Genomic DNA, 21,017 nt, shown 5'->3' with positions numbered 1-21,017 from the left:
GGAATCGAACTCATGCGGAAGTGGCTTTAGCTTCTCAGTGCAGTGCTTTAACCCGCTGCGCCACCAGGGAGGGCCGCAAGGCTAATTTTTAACATTAACTCAGGTAAGCTTAGGGATGCAATTATAATATTTAAGGAATTATTCTGTCCATCAAAACAGACGGTTCAAAGTTGACCACAGCACTCACAGGCAGCATTTATGATAGGAAGCTGGCAAACATCAGTGGGCCGTCTAATTTTTTATTTTCAATCAGTTGACAGTATGCTCTAAGCATTGACCATTGTGTTGCATGAATTTAAACTCTCAAAACTGAATGGAGTAGATCTAAGTCTCAGGAGGCAAATGTTTTGTGATGTGACCCTTATGTCACAATATTATATATTATATGTGATTTATATTACACACATAGTATGTAATATATAATATAAAATGTATAATATATAATACATACAGCCTTTTACACTAGCATGATGATGCTCTGAGAGAGCCAAGGTCAAAGGCCAGTTACATGGAGACCAGGTCTCTGAAATGCTCTAGTTGCTGTACATAAACCTTAAGTTCAAGAAGATATTTTTTTGTTATAGTAAGAACACTTAACATGTGATCTCATCTCATGACAACTTCTGAAATGCACAACAGAGTACTGCTCACTGTGGGTGTTACTGAGCAGTGGGGTCTCTACCCGGTGAATAGATCCAGCAATAACATCAGGCATTTGAGAGGGATCAGCTTTATTTTTGAGTCCATTGGCAAGGAGGTAGCAGATAAACCTTCCTCCTTGATTAAAAATGGAAGTGAAGTTACCTAGGTTTTTAGGACTAGAGTTAAGAACAAAGGGGCTAAATTTTACTGGTGAAACTGAGTTAGGAGCAAATAAATGTGGACTTGGCTGAAGTTCATCGGCCAGTCACAGGGTTCTTCATACATGAAGTCTGAAGAGAACTTCCTTCAGATAAACGGCATTTTGCTTTCCTGATAGCGTTCCCCTGCCTCTCGGCAGCCCTCACCCCCTCTGTGTTCTCAAGCTTCAGTGGCCTTGATGCTCAGTTCAAGGCTGTTTTCATCTACTTGCTCAAGCTGTGTCAGATGATGCCCAGACTCTCTTATCTATACATAAAAGCCTCAAAGAACAAAGTTAGATAAGTTTTTTTTTTTTCTCTTTTGTGCTCACAGGGTCAGATAACACATTAACCATTTAGACTCATAGATGAAGTGTTGTGCAGCAGACCTCTTAATCCTCTTGTTTAACTGACACTTTATACCTATTGCTAAACAACTTCCTTTTGCTCCCCCTCCCAGTCCCAGACACCCATCATTTACTCTTGGTTTCTTGTGTTTTAGCACAAACAGCTTTCTTGCAGCATTATTCGCAATTGCCACACTATGAAAACAATTGAAATGTCCATTGACAGATGAATGCTTAAAGAAAATATGGTTTATACATACCGTGGATTATTATTCAACCTTATAAAGAAGTAAACTCTGTAATGAGACCACATAGATGAACCTTGGGGATATTAAGTCAAACAAACCAGTCACAGAAAGGCAAGTACTGCATGATTCCACTTATATAAAGTACTTAAATAGTCAAACACAAGGACATAATCCAGTTTGATCTATTACAGGAAATGAGAAGATTTAATTCCCTTTTCTTCTCAGAGGAAAATTTATTTCGGATCCTGTTACAATGTGATCTTCTCCATAAAAAGAGGAAATTCCTTGTTCCCTGTCCCACCTAATGAAGGATGGAGCTGAGCAGGGAGGAAATGAAGACCTGGAAGAGGGGACACAGAGAAGGGTATTTGGAGGAGACACACACGGCAGCCATGTGAAGGTGGTTGAGCTAGTGTCTGGCTTTGGACTTGCACCCAGTACTGGGTGACTTGGAAGGAGACACTTGGAAGAGACAGTGAGTGAGAGACCTGTGGGGAGGCTAACAACAACCTTTAACTTGATTTGTACTTTGGTCTTGTTCTTCTCATCCCAGATTTGCCTGGCTCCTTCTTCCCGTTTGCTAGGGTTCCTGCCAGAAAGAGCCTAAGACTTGTGGCTAGTTTTCAGGCCTCAGGGGCCCTGCTCTGGGTCAACCCTATTTTTCTGGGCATTTACCTCCAAGGGGATGAGTACCTTTGGGTGCTTTTTTGGAACCTGTTTTCCTTTCTTCTCTTTCTATGCACACTAATTTTATTAAAGTTCTGTTAAAGGTCTTACACACTAAGAATATGTTTTGTCTTTATGTGGCAGATGGCAGAACCCATTAGAAGGTACAAGTTTGGAGGCTTCAGGGTACCCCTTAGTCTGCACTGCAGCATTCCCAAGAGATACTACCTTCTTTATGCCATACATTCCACATAATGAACAATGAGAAGTCTTGACCGATGTCAAGTGTGAAAGGTGCATGCATAAGTAATTGTGATTGATTTGTTCACATGTGCATGGATAATCTTATAGGGAACAGGGAATCTACAAAATAATATTGAAGTATGCATCATCTCTGCCCTCAACTCATATTCACAAAATTTGAAAGTATTTTAATTTTTGAGGATTACACACATAATTTTAAAATTGGACTTTCAGTTTGTTACTCTAGTCCCCAAATGGGACAAGTTAGTATGCAAGAGTTAGATGAGGAGCCTGTTGTGGGCCTCTGTAGATTAGTGCTTCTTTGTGATTTGGCAAGTAGAGCAGAATGCTTAATAGTGAAAGCCTCAGAGTTGACATGTAGGTTTCAAGCCCAGCTCTATGGCTACTAGCAATGTGAACTTGAGCAAAGTACACAAACATTATTTGCACTCATTTTCTCATTTTTAAAATGGGGGGGGTGGTGTTTAATAATAATAATGATGGTAATGCCAACCTTATTAGGTTGTATAGATTGAGTTAATAAATATGAAAGGTTTAGGACTCCTCACAATAGCCTGACACATTGTGAGCAGTCAAGGGACAATAACAATTACTACTTGCCCTTAGAAACACCGTAGTGTACTATGGTCAAGGAATGTGAATCTTTTACTGTTACTCCAGGCTAAAACCCATTGTAAATGTTGCCTCTTCATGTCCACTCAGCAAGCATACCAACAGTGTGCACTTTACCATACACTGACCATTCTCCAAATACAAGTAACACCCTCACTTTCATCAAGAAGCTTTCCAGTGAGTTAGGTTAGGCATGCTGCAGATTTCTGATGTAGCCCTCAATTACCCTACTGTGTAGGGCACAGTAGAGCTTGTCACCTACAATTCATGACAAACTGAGACTGAATAAGGTCAGTTAACTAGTCTAAGGTCATGACTAGTAAGTGTTGACCTGTACTTGGTTAGCATCATTTGGATGCTGCAAAATAAACACCAGAGAATATTGTGGGGTTGTGTGTGTCGTTGGTTTGTTTACATTTTTCTTTTGGCTGCTTTGCTGTTAATTGAACTTTAAATAAGTACAGAGTTCTTCTGGGCCATGATTGGAATATTTGGACAGATTTAACATCTGAATGTTCTTGACACATCAGTTGTTTCTAACAATTGAAAATATATGATCTGTTCTCAGAATCTTGGCATTTCTTACCACTTTCACTTGCATTATTCACTGTATGGTTATTAATTTTATGTATACCCAAGGTCCTTTTTCTTTTCTTTATTGTATTATAGTGGAATATTTAAAAGACTTTTTAAGTGACTATTGTGTGAATTTAAATTTGACAGCTAGCAATGCAAATAGTTCCACAGAGGTAACAGACTGATGAACAGATGTTCCCCTACTGCCGTATCTTATTAATTCCACAAATGTACAGGCAGTAACAACAGTCTCTAAGTGTATGCCACCCAGTCAGCCTTACCCCTGCCTTCTCAACCCTGACTGCATGTTAGAATCAACTAGGAAACTTAAAGAAAACCCCAGATTCTCAGGCTGCATCTCAGAAGGTTAACTTGTAGTCTGGTATTGTATTTTGTAAGCTCTCCAGATGATTTTGAACCATCACTTTACCAAAGGCTGGTGAGTCTCTGTTGACACATGTAAGGTATATCTTCACTGCAGAAAATATTAAACTATGAAAACAAAATCAAACAGCCACATTTGCTTTTGATAGATAAGAAAATAGGGCATTATCATCATCATCATCATCATCATTATTATTACTATTATTATTATTATTATTAACTTAGCCCCTGGAAAACTCAAACTATGAAAAATACCATATTGGGTCAGACCAAGGTTGTTGAAAAGGATTTTTCTTACTTGTCCTTTGTAATGTCTTTGAAAGTTTCTATTAGATATGTGCTCCAGTGATCTTTACATTATGCCAAAGACCTGCAAAATATTTAGGAATGACATCAGATACCTGAGACTTCTAAAGAAAAAGAAAATAATAAAAACACTCATGTGAAATGCATCTGCCTCTCTTGTCACCGCTGGGAGGCCTTCTGATCCACTGGGGTTTTCTGTCATGCTCAAGATAGGGAAAGTGGATGCTCAGATTCCCTTACAGATTTCCCAGGAAAACTATCCCCTTCTCTTGGGTGATGGGGCACTAACTTACACACATGTAGTTACTGTAGGTGACAACTGTACCACATTTTAACTCCTGGTTTGAGCTGAAGTCTTGGAATTTGATAAGGACATGGAATTTGATAGTGGCATGGAGTTTGGCTGGACCTCAGAAGTTTCTAAGATTAATTTCTTTCTATCAGGTATTTGTGTGTATGTTTTCTGCAGATATATCAGTTCTGCAAGCGATACCATATCTAAATAGTTAAAGATATTCTGCAAAGCCTATTGTATTAGCAGTGAAGACGCAAACCTCTTGGGAAGCTTCCATTAACCTTCACCTGCTCATCATCTTAAGCCTTCCCAGTAGTGACACTGAAGATTTATTTCCTCACGCCTGACAGCCACCCTGCCCAGCAGGCAATTAGGAAACTCTATTGAGCAGAGTGGTCTCTTCACAGATCACATGTGGAAATGAGTGTTACAGAAGGAACAATCAGGACTCTCATTTATCTCAGATGATTTCTCAGTATTAACTCTTTAACTACTAGGTTAAAAATACAGTCCAGAAACAGAGGACTTTCCAGTTACCCATTGTTATGATAAAGGTGAATTATCGCCTCCAAATAGGCAAAGAATGCTAAAGAGACATATGATGTTCTCTCATAAAAATCATTTATTGGCACACTGGAAATATCAAGTTTTCCTAGTACAGTAGCTGTATGCATCTATAATTGCAATTCTGTGTAAACTACATGTTACAAGTCACTGGAAATCTAATTAGCTGGATGAACCTAATATAGAAAGAGTAACTATGAGTCTACCGCGGCCCAGCCATCGAGTCTCATTGGAGAGTAAATCAAATATCAAACTAGTGTTGTCCTGCAACAGAGTTTTTCTGTAGCCAAGAAAAACCAAGACAGACATAGACAGGATAGCACCCATTCAATAAATTAGGTACACTTAACTAGAAAACACCATAATGGAGAAATAGTCTAAATAAAGTAAGCACAAAAGTAAAGTGTTAGCTATTTACATACATCACTTTTTGCCAAAACTTTAATGTATTAGCTTTCTCACTCTACATCTGCTCCTTTATTTGTTATTCTTTTTATTCCTGGTAGATTTCTTGGCTCACTGGAAAGATGTTTAAACAACTAATCAGAACCTTTATCCAGGTCCTAAAACTTCATGTTTTTTTCCTAAAACTTCATGTCAAACTAAAAAAATCTGAAGGGTAATTTACATAAGTTTCTCTCTAGATAGGACTAAGCATCACTCTTCTGTTATCAGTCATAACAACATCACAATTGCAGTTTCTTCCAAACACTATTTGAGCTACTCCAGAAAGTTAGATTGTGAGTGGCAGCAGAGTGGATGGATTTTGCATTTATAACAGGCGCAGGTAGTGTTCATGGAGACAAGCATGTTTATCCTGAGAATATGAATGCTGCAACTTCAGATCCTCCATTACTGAGTGGGGTCTTTCCCTCTGGTCAGTAATTTTTTTTTTATATCCATTTTTAAGGCTTAGGATCACTGCAGCACTAACAAACAAGAATGCCGACATCACTACTATCAAAGAAAGGCTCTGTGATGGATAGCAGCAAGGCCAATAATCAAAATAGTGTGGTTGAAAGGCATTGAGTTGGTTCATTTCTGTGAAGTGGCCAGAATGCATGGATTTTTAGCATCCTGCTAAGGAATCTGAAAGATCTTGCCAGTGAGCCTCTTCGCCTCTGTTTATTGGCTTTCTAAAGCTCATGAGCAATTTGTCTTTTTTTGTTTGTTCTCCTAGGAGCACATAAACTCCAGGAGGGTCAGACCACACCTGTGTATTTACCATTATGTCTCTGTGTCTAGAATAGTGCCTGGTCCATGGTAGGTTCTCAATGAAAGACTTGTTTAAAATAAGTGTACCAACTCGTTAGGTCCCTGGTCTGCCTGTGTCTGGAGAATTTGCGATTTGATTCAGTGACTGGGTGTTCTGGCCTGTCCTAATGAGCCTACCCTGCTGTGAACCTTTGTGTGATGGTGTAGTTGTGCTTCGCTAGATGGTGAAGCTTCCAGTGCCACCTGTACTGCATGGGAGGGCACAGGGCAAGAACAGTCTGGGAGGTAAACAGTCTGCAGGATCCAAATTCAGCTCCTTGTGCCCTCCTTTTCCCTATAATCTTGTTGTGCAGACAGCTTAAGAAAAAAGTTATCAGGAGAATTTTCTGTTGGCAGTTGCAGTTCAGTAAGTTGCCAGTACATGATCAGAAAGAAACAAAATATAACTCCTCTACGTAAAAACTTACGTTAAATAAAAACAAAATCTGGGAGTGAAATGAAGTGACTCGGTGGGCTGCCTAGGTTAGTGTTGGTTAGAACTGCCCGAGGTGGAAGGGGCTGCAGGCAAGATGCAGTGGAGAGTTGGAGGGGAAAAGGCAGAGCCGGGTGTGAAGACCGTAAGGACCAGCTTCTGGCTCCTCCTTCCCCCGCTCCTTCCAGCTCCCAGTCATCCCGGGCACCAGCACCAGCGGAGGACCTTGCTGTCGCTGTAGGTGGAGGTCAGAACAGGCAGCTGGTGTCTCCACGGACATCCTTAAGCTATTGAGGCTCTGCTGGAGTAGAAGTCAGGGACTGGGAGCCCGGTGTGAAGCGTGACCTGGAGGAAGAGACCGTGAGTACTGGGACTTCGTGAGTCCTGGCGGCACCGCAGGAAGTCCCAGTACTCCCCGCCCCCCCCCACACCCCCCAACGCACAGAAGGTATACTCCTAACTCAAAGGGGGGCTCATTCCCTCCCCTTTGACACAGATGTTGAAGAGAGTTCTAGAAGAATTCTGCCTGTGCTAAGAGCCTGGCCACCATGGTGGGCTCCCCAGTCCAGGTCACCTTGGTGATATCGCTCACTTTCACTGCCTCTTTTAGGGGTTCCAGGAGCTAGTATCACGTCTGACTGAAGACACAGGCAGTGATGTGCAGGAAGCAGACTGCCTGCCACGTTGCAGCGATCACTACCCATTCCATGGCCAGAGATGAGCAGAGGCAGTGCTGCCCTTATGACTCCTCCAGTGGTTATTTAAACTAGGGCACCCCTTTTATTTGGGGGTTGCTTAGGTGGTTGCTGATTATGAGGAAGTCCTGGTCATGGACACATGCACAATTTCACTCTTGTCTGTTCAGCACGACTAGAACCACTTGGTGGTGTTCTGCCATTTTGCCCCTTCTTGTCCCTGTGTTCACCAACAGCCCTTACTTAAAGATACTCAGAATGTCCTGGATCCCCCTAAGAGCACCAAGTATGACATTCTTTGGAAGGAAAACTGAAAATGTGGAAAACGCTGAGGTTTTTCTCAGACTCGTTTCTAGGCCATTTGTGAGTTTCTCTTTTTCTGTCAATGCAGGGGATGAACTGTAATAGGTTAGATTTCAGCCTCCCACAAAACCTAATCTAGTTGCTGGAAGAGACAAGGGCGGAAGTCAGTGGGCTGTCATCACTTTTCCTGTATGTACTAAGAAGCAACAGAGACTTTAGGGAATGGCTTCCAAATCTGTGATTCTCAATAGAGCAGTCGTTCAGAGTCTCAAGCCTCTTAGCTTAAGAATTTCATTGCTCAGTGAGGTTCACAGCTAAGAGTCAGAGGCCCAGCTCAAGAGGACATGGAAGCCTGAGGCCCTTGTCCCTTCCTCATGACTCTGACCCTCTCTCCACTGCTTCCTCCGCTGTCCTAGCACTGCTGCTTGACCCTTCCTCGCCTTGGATATTTTGCCTAGACTGATCCCCTGCTGGAAACCTCCACGCAGATTATTCCTTCACCTCTTTCAAGGCTCAGATGCCATGAATGCCCTCCCTATTTCAGACCGTCACTGCCCCTCAGCCTGGCACTCTGGGTCTCCTCAACGCTTCCTTGGTCTTTTCTCCATTGCATGAATTAGTTGCCTTCTAATGTACTATATAATTAATTTAGCAATTGCATTTGTTATTTACTATTTGTCTCCTGTAACTAGCATGTAAACGGTACGAAGCCATACTTGTAAAGTTGTGTTTTCTCTAAATATGCATATCAGTGCTTGCGTGTTAAAGACATCAACAGGTATTTGTTCAAAACATGAGAACTGTTGTTTTCTATCTACAATACATCATAATTAACTAATTCATAAGCAGGTTCTGTGTTTTCCATCCCTGGAGCCCCTAGTTAAGCAGTGTAAGAATGCAGAAATCTCTGATAATGGGGCTAATACTTCAGCCTGACACCTTCACTGCCCAGGCATTCATGGAGCTTTGCTAAGTCACTCACTTCCTTTGTTTTCATGCCAGTGCGTTCAAGCGGTTCATTTCCATTAGCGATGAAACTAGGGCTCTGACGGATAATCATCAGCAAAGCATGAAGTGAATTGCTTTCTCACTTGCTTTTTTCTAGATTGCATCCAGTATAAAGGGCTTAGGCGGGTATGGAATACTGGCCAGCGTTAACCTCTTTCCTTCCTCCTCATGGCTCAGTCTGGGCTTTCCATGGGGCTCCCTCTCTCATGAACTGATTCACCACCCACACAGCCTTTCAGCAGAGGCAGCAGAAGCTGGCGCTTCCCACCGGGGGGCCAGTGCTTACCTGCACGTTCCTGTTCAGGCTGACTGCTGGGAAGAACATGCCCTCCACGTTCTCAAATGCTATGGGCCCTTGCTGTTCATCGTTGATAAAAAATGTCAATGTTTTTCGATTTAGGTCGAGGAGGACCCCAATTGTGGCCCCCTTGCTGATCCCTCCCTCAGTTCTGTGGGGAAAAAAACAGTTAGGTTTTAGTTGGCTGTTATTCTAGACGTTCTCTTTCTTGTATGGTTAAATCATGTTTCTCAACCTGCTTAAAGCAATCCTCCCCCATCCTAGGAGCCTTTTGAAATATATATTTTTTCCTTCTAGTTACTCCCCCATCCCCGACACAAAGTTTTAACACCTCAGATATGGTATATCTGTTTTATGTGCTGTATGCATAACTGTGCTTTACCCATGAAAAGAGTATGGTTTTTTGCTTGTCTGCACCCCCAAACCAATTTTCACTCTCTTAGAGGAGGTGTTGCCGCATGTTGAGAATGGCAGGCACAACCCCGTGGGTCTGCTGTTGCTGAGAGTGAGCTCATTCAGATGGGCTTTCTACCACTAGACATCAGCAGTAGAAGAGAATAAAAGACAAAAATATATAAATAGCCCTTGGGCTTTCAGACTCTGCCTATAGCTATGTTGCACGCTTTGCACAAATAGTGTGAATTAAATATCTTTAAAACAAATGATTTAATTTGAAAGTCAAAATAAAGAAGCATTTAAATTGAGCCAAAAGAATGTGAAACTTTGGATTTGGGGGCTTCTGTTAGCCATTAGATAGAAAAACTCATCCCAGAAAGATGGCAAATTTTGGCATGTTGAGTTTCAATGAAGAAGTTGGAAGTTCTCTATATAATGGCAGCATTGAAGAAGAGGCTTCTTCCCCTGTAAATGAAACAATCATACTGTAGGGGATGGAGTGATTTCAAACATCCTGCATTCGGATGTTGTTTTACAAAGAATTGTGTCTTATGCTTCAATTGATGGTTTCACAAAACCAAAAAGGATAGATGAACAGATTTGTCTTTTTTCACCTCTTTGAAATCTAGCAATATTGAACTTCATCCTCATCTCAGCAGAGCAAAGAAATCTCAGAATGCTGTGCTTTTCCCCGGCATGCAGAACACAGACTGTACATAGCTGGTAAGAACAGGTTTTTACGTTGCATCTTGCTAATTCACAGCATCAACAATGACAGCACAAGTGACAGGCAGTTTGCATGCAAGCAGGCACGTTCAAAATTAAGAATGTGTTTTTCTGCCTAGTGTGACAGTTGTGTTATGCTTCACTCTTTCTCTCCAACAACATAAAGAGGCTGGAAGGGGAAGGTAAGCATGGCACATGTGTGGTGGCATCAGGGGCTCCCCCAGGTGTGAGCCCCTGAAGATAACTGCACATCTGCATCTGGTAGGCCTGTCACCGAGTTGAATGGTATCCTGGTCACTTCAGGGAGTAGCATTTAATACACACTTGAATAGAGATGTGTAGAAAATATCTAAGGGAACAGGAAATGGGGACCCTGGAAGCCCTGCTCGCTAGAAGAGGGACAGCGGTCATCACTTCAAAAAAGTGGAGTGAAGCTCATTATCTTCCTACTGCCCTATTCATTTTCTGTTTGAACTGTCTAAATAGAACTGTATTTCCTCCCCCCTCATACCACCATGAGAATGTATCCTGGGGAAATTGTTGAGATTAAGGTGGACCAAGGTTTGTGAAGGAACCTAGGACACTTTTGAATATACATTTCAGGAGGAAAACACAAACCAAATAAAAAAGGAAGTCTAGGGAAAATGTCCAGTCTGAATGACATTCTAATCATCTACATGGGGGTGGTAAGCATAAGGAAAACCTTTGCAGAAAGACCTAAGAAGATGATTGTGTTCTCTTTCCTCAGCAGTCTGAGAGTGCTGAAGTCAGACAATAATAAGAGCGTATTTTAAGTATAAATTAACCCCCACTGGCTTTCATAAGGTTGAGTTTAAGGAGGCTTCTATCCTGAGCGTGGCATTCATAACAATCATAATAAGAACAATGGCTTCTATTTTCATGCGTTTCCGATCTGAGGAGGCATTTCTGCACATCTCATTTCATCCTGAGAACATTCCAACAAGGCAAATATTGATGTCCTAATTTGGTCAATTTGGAGATATTGGTTTAGTAAAACTAAGTAACTTGTGTAAAAGTACTTTTCTGGTAAGTTGGATGTCTGGGGTGTTCAAACCCTCTCTATGCATAGGGATTCTTGGTTTCCAGCCATGGTGGAACACAGCAAATAAATCAATAAATAAACCAAATTAAAGCAGGCTGGACCTAGCTATTGGTCATAGAACTCCTGAGTTAATGAAGGTAGCCTGCCCAGCTTCCTGAATGTGTCTCTTTAATAGGCGTTGGAACTGGGGCTCTCATTCTTGACCGGAAGCCAACGTGAAGAAGGCTTGGTTGGGGGGGCTGCAGGGTACCTGTTGGTGTGCGAGTTGTTGTGCATGAACCAGCTCCGGTTATTGTCCACATACATTGCCCACGCTTTGTCGTCCTTCCCTAACATCACATCCTTCATGACATCCATGCGAGCCACGCCGAAGGCAGGGTCAGGGTGGTTGTCATAGCGATCCACAGTAAGCTCCCAGTAGTGGACGCCCTTGGAGAAGCCGGTCTTGCCCAGCACCACCCGGTCATCGTAGCTACTGCATGTCACGGTCAGGTTGTCATTGGAGAAGATGATGTCTGAATGCGCCGAGCCAGGGTCGAAAGCAAACCAGGCCACTGGGAACAATAGAGGTGAATGGGGTTATTGAGAGGGACCTAAGGAGTTCAACGCCGCACGCACTCCTGGGTGGGTGAGGAGCCTTGTGTCCCATTTTCATGCTGCCATGCAGGAAGGAAACGTCCAGGGCCAGAAGGGGCCATGAGTGAGCACTCCGGGGGCACGTCCTGGGAGCTGGTATTCTCTGCTCTCAGAAGCAGACGGAGGACACACGACCGATTCAGCAGGGGTTACCTGGCTTAGACTGCACTCCCAACCAGTTGATCCGGGAGTGAAGTGGCATCGATTTTGGAAGGTGCAAGTCCCTTCACCTGGTGACTGGCAGGACAGTACACCAGGGACATAAAGGGAGAGGGATGTGCTAAGAGGCCTGTGTAACCCTGAGGCGGGGAGGCTAGGATCTACAGTCCTAGATGGAGGAGGGATAAAACACACGGAGTGAAATCAGGAAATATTCCTCTGGCAGAAGTGCTAACATCTAGTCATTTTGAAATTTTCCTTAGTGCTACAGCAAGTTCAAAAGCTGTGAAGCTATCAGCAACATAGACTCGTTTTCATGAGTGATGTGACTTGGATGCAAGACAGGATGCTTCCTTCATCTAACTTAAAAACAGTTTGTGCATTTCTCCTACAACTAACATGTCAAAGATGTTGCTGGAGCAATAGGTGCTTTGGACATTAGTGCAAATGGAATGAGGTCTTGGTGTACATTCTCATACCCTGGTCCTTAATGCCTCCTACCCTCCCCACACTCCCGAGAGATGTGACTGCTGAATTATTGAACCTCTAAGTCACCTCACATGCACTTTGGTCTCCGCTATTTGCAACAGAATAAGGTTATTCCATACCTGCCAACAGCTTTTTAATGTCAACTGTTGTCATTCCAGTGAAAGGCATGGGAGAGAGAAATAGGAAGCAAAATTGACATTGATAAGAAAACATGTCTATTTGGATAGACTAAAACCAAAAAAAGGACTCAATTTAAAATGCTACACACACTACAATATTGGTAGACTTGGACTTTTACCCACACTTCCCGCTCAACAGCGCGCTTCACATTCATTGATGTATATAAGACAATGGGGTGGGGGAGCTGATCTTCGTGGTATAAAATTTAAACCTACAGGTATCTTTTCCACTTTTCTAAGTATTTGAGTAACTGTTAGAATGACAATTAGACAACATTGTTGACATAAAATAAGCTGCTGCCATTTATTTTTTGAAGGAAAACGGGCATACCAATCACATAAGTAAAGGGAACAGTTACAATAGGTATACTTGCCTAATTGCGAGTAAGGTGCAGATTGTGGCTCAAAATTGCATCCTATAAAGAGATACTACACATCAAAGCTATGAAACAACATCCAAGTTGATAAAAATTACTGTATACACTTTAAAGCACCAGCTGAGTAGAGTCACCGAGGCCTGACTCATAAAAAACTAAAGCCCTTTTTTATGTTAATTTACATTGTTGAGGAAAGATTGCTTCTCTGTTCTTTCAAAATGAAAAGTACATCTTTTTCTCCTCATTCAATACACCCTCTTCCAATTGATCATAGACTGCATAACTTAAATTTTCATCGACTTCTAACTTCAATCTTTCCCACTAAAATTCTCATGTTAACAAGGCTTACGGTTTACAAATGAGAAAAATTCATCCAATTGAAATGGAAAAATCACAGGATCTTGATAAAACTCTGCTCCACTATTCCATGCATTGCTCACTCTGCGTATGCCAGAAAGCCTTTGTTGTGACTTGGGCCCACGTTAAATGATACAAATATAACTAAATGTGTAATCTGTGTATTAATCAATACATCTGATAACTGTTAGTAATATCAGGAGTTAAGTGTAGGACAAACACAAATGACCTCATCTCCTTAGATGTTTTACTACTGTAATACTTCTCACCTAAGGAAGAGAAGTGCCAGGGGGTTGGCAGGGATGGGATGTTTGGAGATTAGAATCATCGAGGAAATTTTCAATTCTTTGGGATACCCCACCTGTCAGGACCCCACCTGTCAGGAGTTACATGGGGTGGAGGAAACTGCCTGAACATGTTCAAAGATGTGTGAACGACAGTTTCAAGTGATATCTGGAATTGATTTGGAAAATGTTTTTGATGAGCACTAAAGAACAGAGAAAGAATTGATTAATTTTTGGACTTACAAGGTCCTTATATGCTAATTTCTAAAACAACTGAAAGGTAATACATTGAGTATAAAAGAATTTTAGGAGGATTAAGATAGCACATTGCTAAAGGACTAACACTTGAGATAAACAGAAATTTGAAGGTGATGGATTGACTTTTGGTTATTTTACTCTGGGGTAATTCACATATAAATGGATCATTTCCTCCCAACTCTGTTTGGTTCCTATCACTTAATTCCTATTGATGGGTTAGAGCTCAGTGAGTTTGGAATACACGGAGTTTTAAAATGAATCTTATATGCAGCTTTGGAAATAAATCTATCGAATTTGAGTAGGGCTTTTTAAAATTTTAAATGAATCATGCCTGGTGAAAATCTTTTTCAAAACAAGTTTTCTGAACTCTCTTTATACTACTTTAAACACACCATTATACATGTAAGAGTTAATAATACAACTAGAACAATGCTGTCCAACACAGCTATCAAATACCCCAAATCCAGGTTTCATTTTATTCTTGAGACATTGTACATTACAAAGACCATAACAATATATCAGTACATTAGACACAAGAGCAAAGAGTTCATAACAAAGCATGTTTGAAAGCCAGTAGTAGTGCACAGAGAAAACAGGAAGAAACATAAAAGCACAAAGAAAAGATGTCATTTTAAAGAGAGCTTGAAGTCCCTGCATCCTTTTTGCACTGTCATGCTGTGGCCTTCTTCATTCCAGAATGTGGGATGAGCAAAAAGAATAACATAAAAAGCAAAAGAAACCTTTGGAAATGTGAAATGTGCATCATGTGTTTCCGTGATTACAATATAGTCCTAAAGAGATCAAATAGGTCTGCATCTGAGATCTTTCCAGATTCTATTTGCTAGACAGAGTTCACGGCACAGTAACACAAGTCTGGCTTCCCTGAAATCAGCTGAAAGTCCTGTCATGCCCCACTTGGCCATGGGGAACTTCAAGAAGGCCAGACTCTCTGATGACAAGACTCTTTGGGTGTCAGTCAGGTTAAGGGCTTCTAATTTGCTCCCTTTTGCTTGGATAAAAATCAGTCCTGAGCCCAACTGTCCTACAATGAGCACAGGCTTTTGCAGAAAATACTCTCACTTTCTGCTTGGTTCACCTTCCTTGTAGGATGTATTCTGCTCTTGGTGCATTTTGACTTTGACTTGATTTTTTTTTTTTTTCCAGTAAAGATCTCTTGAGTCTATGTTTAATCAGACAACTCTGGCTAGTTGCACTGATCCAGTCTCCCAGGCACAGCTGGTTTCCTGGATACAGCAGGTGTGCAAACCTCCAAAACTAAGACCCCAGCCTCCAGTCAGCCAATACTGTTGCCGTGCTGTGCCACTGCATGTGATGACAGCAGGTCATCCATGGTGCTACCAGCTTGTGCAAAAAGAACAACTTCACTCATCACTTTTCAATGCCATTACACACTGACCACAGCTCAATGGTTGGTCCTCACACCACACAAACAGGAATGCCAAGAAGCTCCATCATCCAAATGTTCCCCATACCAGAAGCAGGCCACAGACACAGAGACTGGCTCATGGCTCGCTCCAAGCACATAAATGGCAAGAACAAAACAGGTATTTCAGGGATGCCTTCAAGGCACAGAGATCAAGAGTAACGGTCAGAGGAGCTCAGCTCACCGGGTGCATTGAGAGACTGTAAAGAGGAATGCAAACTCAGCTGGTGGGGTGAGGACCGCAAATCAAAGTAGGATCTCCCGGGGAAGCTGGGTTGTAGATTAAGGGTGGAGGAGAAAGGACTCATTCTACGGAGCGGCAATCTTTCCGAAGGCACTGGAAAAGGGAGTGTCTGTTCTTCTGAGTCTGTGTCTAAATGTAAGATCAATGCAAACTAGAGATCAGAAATCTGCTGCTTCCCCATGCAGGGTCCCCCAAAATCTGCCTTATCAATGCATTTGCACAAAGTCTCGCCCAATCCCACAGGTGCCACAGGCATTTACTAAACCAAAGTGGTGTGGTGCTGGGAGGGGATTCATGTCAGGTATCAGGACCCAAGACCACAGGACACTTCAAATAGCACAGACGACTGTTTTCATTTCTGCCCAAGTTTTAGTGGTAGAGAAAACATTTTGGAAAGTTGCCTTTTAGTTAAAGGGAATATTCTTAGAGTGGAATTTGGAAAGTTTACCCATCGATGACCAAGAGGACAGTAATGCTTTATCTGCTTTCTCCCTTTTGGCAATCTCCGAAGTTACTACCTGCGTAACAATGGTCCTTGAAAGGTTTCTGTTTAGTAGATGATGATTTTTACAACTTTTTTTGATGTTCCATATTCTCCTTTTTCTTATTTTACTTTATTTTATTTATTTATTTATTTATTTATTTTACCATTTCTAAGTGGAAGAGATGATTTTCTATACTAGCACACTCTTGGAATGAGAGGAAAAACAGGGCTCTCCAGCAGTCAGGACAAGGGCCTCGTCTTTGTGTCTGAATCAAGATCAGTGCTAGAGATGCCATGTGAACACTTGGGTTTTTCTAATAATAGAGAAACTGTAGGCAGGGGTGATATGCATTGGTGGCAAAAAGGTCTTAATTTTCACATTGTCAGGTATAATGGCAGACGATAATAGTAGACTGCTATTATGCCACAGTCTACTATAGTCTGCTATTATACATCAAGAAGGACTTGCAATTATTCTTAATCTGGTTTTAGAAGGACTCGTGAGTAGTTTTTTGAAAATTACTTCTAAATTCACTCCTTTCTCTTTAGGTCAACAATTGTTGGTTCTATGCCATAAGGTGATCCAGGCAGATCACCTTAGTTATTTTATTTTTTTACCAGTTGGGGCCTTATTAGAACTCAGTTTGATAGTAATTATTTAGCAAATACAGATGACAAGATATAGTTATAGTCTATATCTCAAACCACCAAGGAACTTCCTTCTTGTTGAAAAAATTATTTTGTTTTGATGGCCAGAGAGTGTTCCTGGGAATACTGGGAATACTTTCTGATGTGTCCTTCTGGGTTGCCCACACCCTAAACCCACTTAAATGTTATTTCTGGGCACGTTCTACAAAACAACTGGAGCAAGTGTGTGTGCAGACATAGTCCTATGTGAAGACGTCAAAACAAGTTCATTGGTAAATTTTAAGTAAATGCACTCAAGAGTCATCCTTATTTTCATTTCTGAACTGACACCATTAAAGCAAACTTTTCAGACTTTAGATATATAAAGGGGAAGTTTTGTTTGCTTTTAAAAAAGTTTATTTATTTTTGCATACAAAATCTGGGGTGTAGGCCAGAGGTGGGGGAGGTGAGAGGATTCATCAGACAGAGAGTGAGGAGCAGAAGAGGTAGTCTGACTTATATGCACTGCTGAGGGGAGCAGCAGGTGAGAAAGGAGAGGTATGTTGCACCCTGTAGGTTAATTCCTTGGAGGGGATTGAACTTGTGCTGACAGCTTCATAGTGCTGAGACTACCCTTTGTGCCACCAAGGAGGCCCCTGTTTGCTTTTTTTTTTTTAAAGAAAAGTGTAAGTTAGTTTCAGGGAGAAGAAATAGCTATTTACAGAGTTAAGGCTCCATTTCCAATAATTATAATACATTTTACTTTTTCCTAAACTTGACATAGTTTGGATGACTTGGCATGTTTGATCATTTGTCCATTCAGAAATGGTAAATCAGAAATGATTTTTATTATAATTGTCTCAAAGGGAAATTAGGCTTTTAATTTAGTTTAAAAAACCTGAACTATAACAACATAGCACTGCAAATGAAATGGGCTTCTTTTATAGACAGTAGTCAGAAAAAGGATACATGTATATATACATATCCACGTATATGTATATATAAATGTATTTCATAGTATATTGAATCCCCAAGTAATCACCTTAAAACCAGTGAAGAAACATGTACAGAACTTGGGGAGCATATACAATACCATTATGAATTATACTCACCTTTTCTATTCTCAGCACCATGAAGAAGCACTTAGAGATGGTGACGGCACCACTCAGTGGGGTGGGGGCTGAGGGTAGCTATGGCTATTCATGGGATTAATAATGTGACACTCAAATGGTTATTGCTTTTCTATCCACAAAAGGATGCCCAGTTTTCCTTGATTCCCTTCTCTTGAATTATGCCCTCTATTCAGGTAAACATTTAATATCCACACTATCCAGCCAGTTTGTCTCTGCCTTTGAGTTTTTCGGACCTGTAATCTCCCATACCCTTCCAGCTGGCCTCTTACCACATTTTATTTTTTTTTCTAAGCAGCTCCTAAAAAGAAAAAAAGAAAGAAGGAAGGAAAGAAAAAAAGAAACTGCCCTACCTTGTCATGAAAAATTTCCAAAGAGCTTGAGTGCTTCCCTCCCAACCCCAGCCAGAGTCCCTTTATGCCTCTCCCATGGGCATGTTGTGCAAATGTTGATTAGTGCCAATTGGCCCTATATGTCATTTAGTATTATCTTGAACTGTAAGAATCTAAGAGGAAGTCACTGTCCCCTGTAATATGTGAGGAGATATCATCAAGTTCCCTCTTGATATTCACTGGCTGGAGGTGATCTTCACCTTTGGCAGCCCCTCCAGTTGGGACTGTAGTTATTGCTCATATTGGTCTGGACAGACCTCTCTGGGAGCTCTGCTCATTACCTAAGGAATTGTTACTGGGGCCACACAGAACAGATCATTAGTTCTTCAAGTACTTTGAGGTAGCTGTTGATACCCTTATAACTTGCTTTTCTGGACTAAATAGAATCTGTTTTTAGACTTACTCTATGGTAGGGATATCAGATCTTCGTTCTTCTTATCATGCCTCTCTGGACATGTTCATAGATATGAATTTAAGACATTAGGAATAGCATATCCACTTCTTGGTAGCCAATCACATTTTACTCATATTAAGCATATACACAAGTGTATATTCTGTGTGATGCCCACAGATATGAGAAGAATGTACATTCCACTTCCTCATCCCCCCTTTATAAAACACCTATTGAGATATGGAGAAAGCTTTATAGTCACTAATGTTCTACTAGTCAAGATGAAGAGATGGTGATTATTATTTTTTTTCAGAATACATTATACAGAGCTATGTTTTGGGTCATAGGTAACAAAACCGTTAGGTTAGTATTACTTTTAAACATAGTGATCATTAGAGAAAGATAAGGAGCTCCTTAAAAGATTTTTAATTTTCTATCATCTTCCATCTCATGCAGTGGTCCTGCCTGTTGAAGACTTGTACTGAATGAGAACAGTCTGGAAAAACAGTGTAGCAGATGAGCACTGGGATGATGATACTATACTATATGATACTATAATTCTGGGGTGGGGCTGTATTTCCAATGGAAATGTGCCAAGATATGCTTTCTTCCATCAGTTTTGTCTGCCAAACACCATGGTTTTTCACTTGCTCTTTCTGGATTGCTTTCCCTTTGCATTTGGGATGGGTTGTAGTTTGGAGTTGAAATCTCTGCTTACAATAAGCAACCAAGAATTGTCAAAGAAATATTGGCTGATGGCCAACACTTACCATTTCTTGACTTTTGGGGTTCATGGTGAAAACAGAATGGCTAGAAGTGGTGTGTACTCCCTGTATGGCTTTCTGTATATTTCTTTTATCTGTTCATTAGCTGACATTTACTAAAACCTACACTGTGGCAGGCATCGTATTATAACTGAGCAGCTGGGAAACATGATTCTGGCAGGAGAGATGACCCCTGAAAGGTCATAATATAGAGAATATCTTAATTTTATTGATTGGCTCTGCACTTCTTTTTTTAAAAAAAATATTTATGTATGCATACAGAACTGGGGTGCAGGCCAGAGGTGCAGGAGCGGTGAGAGGATTCACCAGAGACAGAGTGGGGAGCAAACAGGCAGACTGATGAAGTACACTGCTGAGGGGAGCAGCAGGCAGGTTGAGAGAGGTCTGCCGCGCCATGTGGGTCACCTCCGGGGCGGCGATTGAACTTGCACTGAAGCGGCTGCCACTAGCTTGCAGTGCTGTGCTTTGACCTGTGGTGCCACCAGGGAGGGCCCTGTCTCTGCACTTCTAAGGGTAGGACTTCTTGACTGATTCCAACAATATTAAAGCTATCTATGGAGGCTACAGAATGTTTTAGAAGTGTAAAACACAATCATTGCCACCACAAAGAATTCAAAGAGGAATAGCAAAGATTCCTGATGACAGTGTATACCAATCCACTTCCTTTGAGCCCTGGTAGCATTCTGGGTTACCTTCCTACCTCACTGGAAACAGTTTCCTAACCTAAGCTGTTCTGAGTGCTGGTTGAATGTGATGGCTTTATTCAGAGCACAGCGAAGCCGGATATGTCACCACGAACTGTACTTGCGGTGATAAAGATGAGTTTGGGTTCAATTATAAACCAGCTGTCAAATAATTTGCTTTCGTTGGGAAGATTTTAAAAGAGACAAAGAAATAATGAAGGAGGCTGAGTTTCCATAAACCATCTAGTAAGGGCATCCAAAGTCACAATTAGATCCCACTGGTGCATAATTAGCAACAAAAGGTGGCATTTTAAGCTTCCTTAAGTGTGGCACTAATTGCAGTGGAGAAGTAAGAAACAAATGTGTTTTGAAAACCTTTTACAAGAAGAAATGAAACAGCCTCTTATGGCCTCTGGGACAATTGTATACTAAGTCAGCAAGCTTTCTACTCCAATTTAGAACACTTGGCATTTAAAGAAACGAACATCAGAAGAACCAAAAATTCCTATTTTTCAAATAGGTAAAAAGAACTACATTGTTTTTCAGAGTGTCAATTGCAAAGTATATCTCCCAAACCAAAAATAAGGTCTGGATCCAATTCAGGCTTATAGAAATATTCAGAAAATTCTCCGGCATATCACACATATTGATAAAATGAAAATGAATGAAGCATTCCTTTTCTTCCTGGGCTGTGAAAGCTTGTATTAAATGTCACACTTAGGATTTTGTAAAATACAACAAAATTTGTTCAGGTATGATTTATCTACCTAAGGGTTTTGTCTTAGAAATGCACATTTTCCAAGCTAAGTATATATATATAT

General features: G+C 41.1%; 1 protein-coding gene across 6 annotated transcripts in view; it reads right to left on the bottom strand.

Annotated features, from left to right (window-relative positions):
* Positions 1 to 7,004: 7,004 nt before the first annotated feature.
* TRIM9 (tripartite motif containing 9) overlaps positions 7,005 to 21,017 on the bottom strand; it is a 100,066-nt gene continuing 86,053 nt past the window's right edge. Inside the window, exons 8-13 of one of the 6 annotated variants that reach the window (XM_012724641.1) lie at positions 15,645 to 15,833; positions 13,115 to 13,156; positions 12,681 to 12,704; positions 11,528 to 11,831; positions 9,081 to 9,243; positions 7,005 to 7,133 (exon numbers count right to left, since the gene is read on the bottom strand). In XM_012724641.1, the coding sequence (XP_012580095.1) occupies positions 7,071 to 7,133; positions 9,081 to 9,243; positions 11,528 to 11,831; positions 12,681 to 12,704; positions 13,115 to 13,156; positions 15,645 to 15,833 (785 nt within the window). In that variant the 3' untranslated portion in view covers positions 7,005 to 7,070. The remainder of the gene's footprint in view (positions 7,134 to 9,080; positions 9,244 to 11,527; positions 11,832 to 12,680; positions 12,705 to 13,114; positions 13,157 to 15,644; positions 15,834 to 21,017) is intronic. The other 5 variants (XM_012724637.1, XM_012724638.1, XM_012724640.1 and 2 more) reach the window with 5 other exon arrangements.

Source organism: Condylura cristata, unplaced genomic scaffold (assembly GCF_000260355.1).
Source record: "Condylura cristata isolate star-nosed mole 26May11 unplaced genomic scaffold, ConCri1.0 scaffold00013, whole genome shotgun sequence".
NCBI lineage: Eukaryota > Metazoa > Chordata > Mammalia > Eulipotyphla > Talpidae > Condylura > Condylura cristata.
This window is presented reverse-complemented; position numbering and strand designations above follow the sequence as displayed.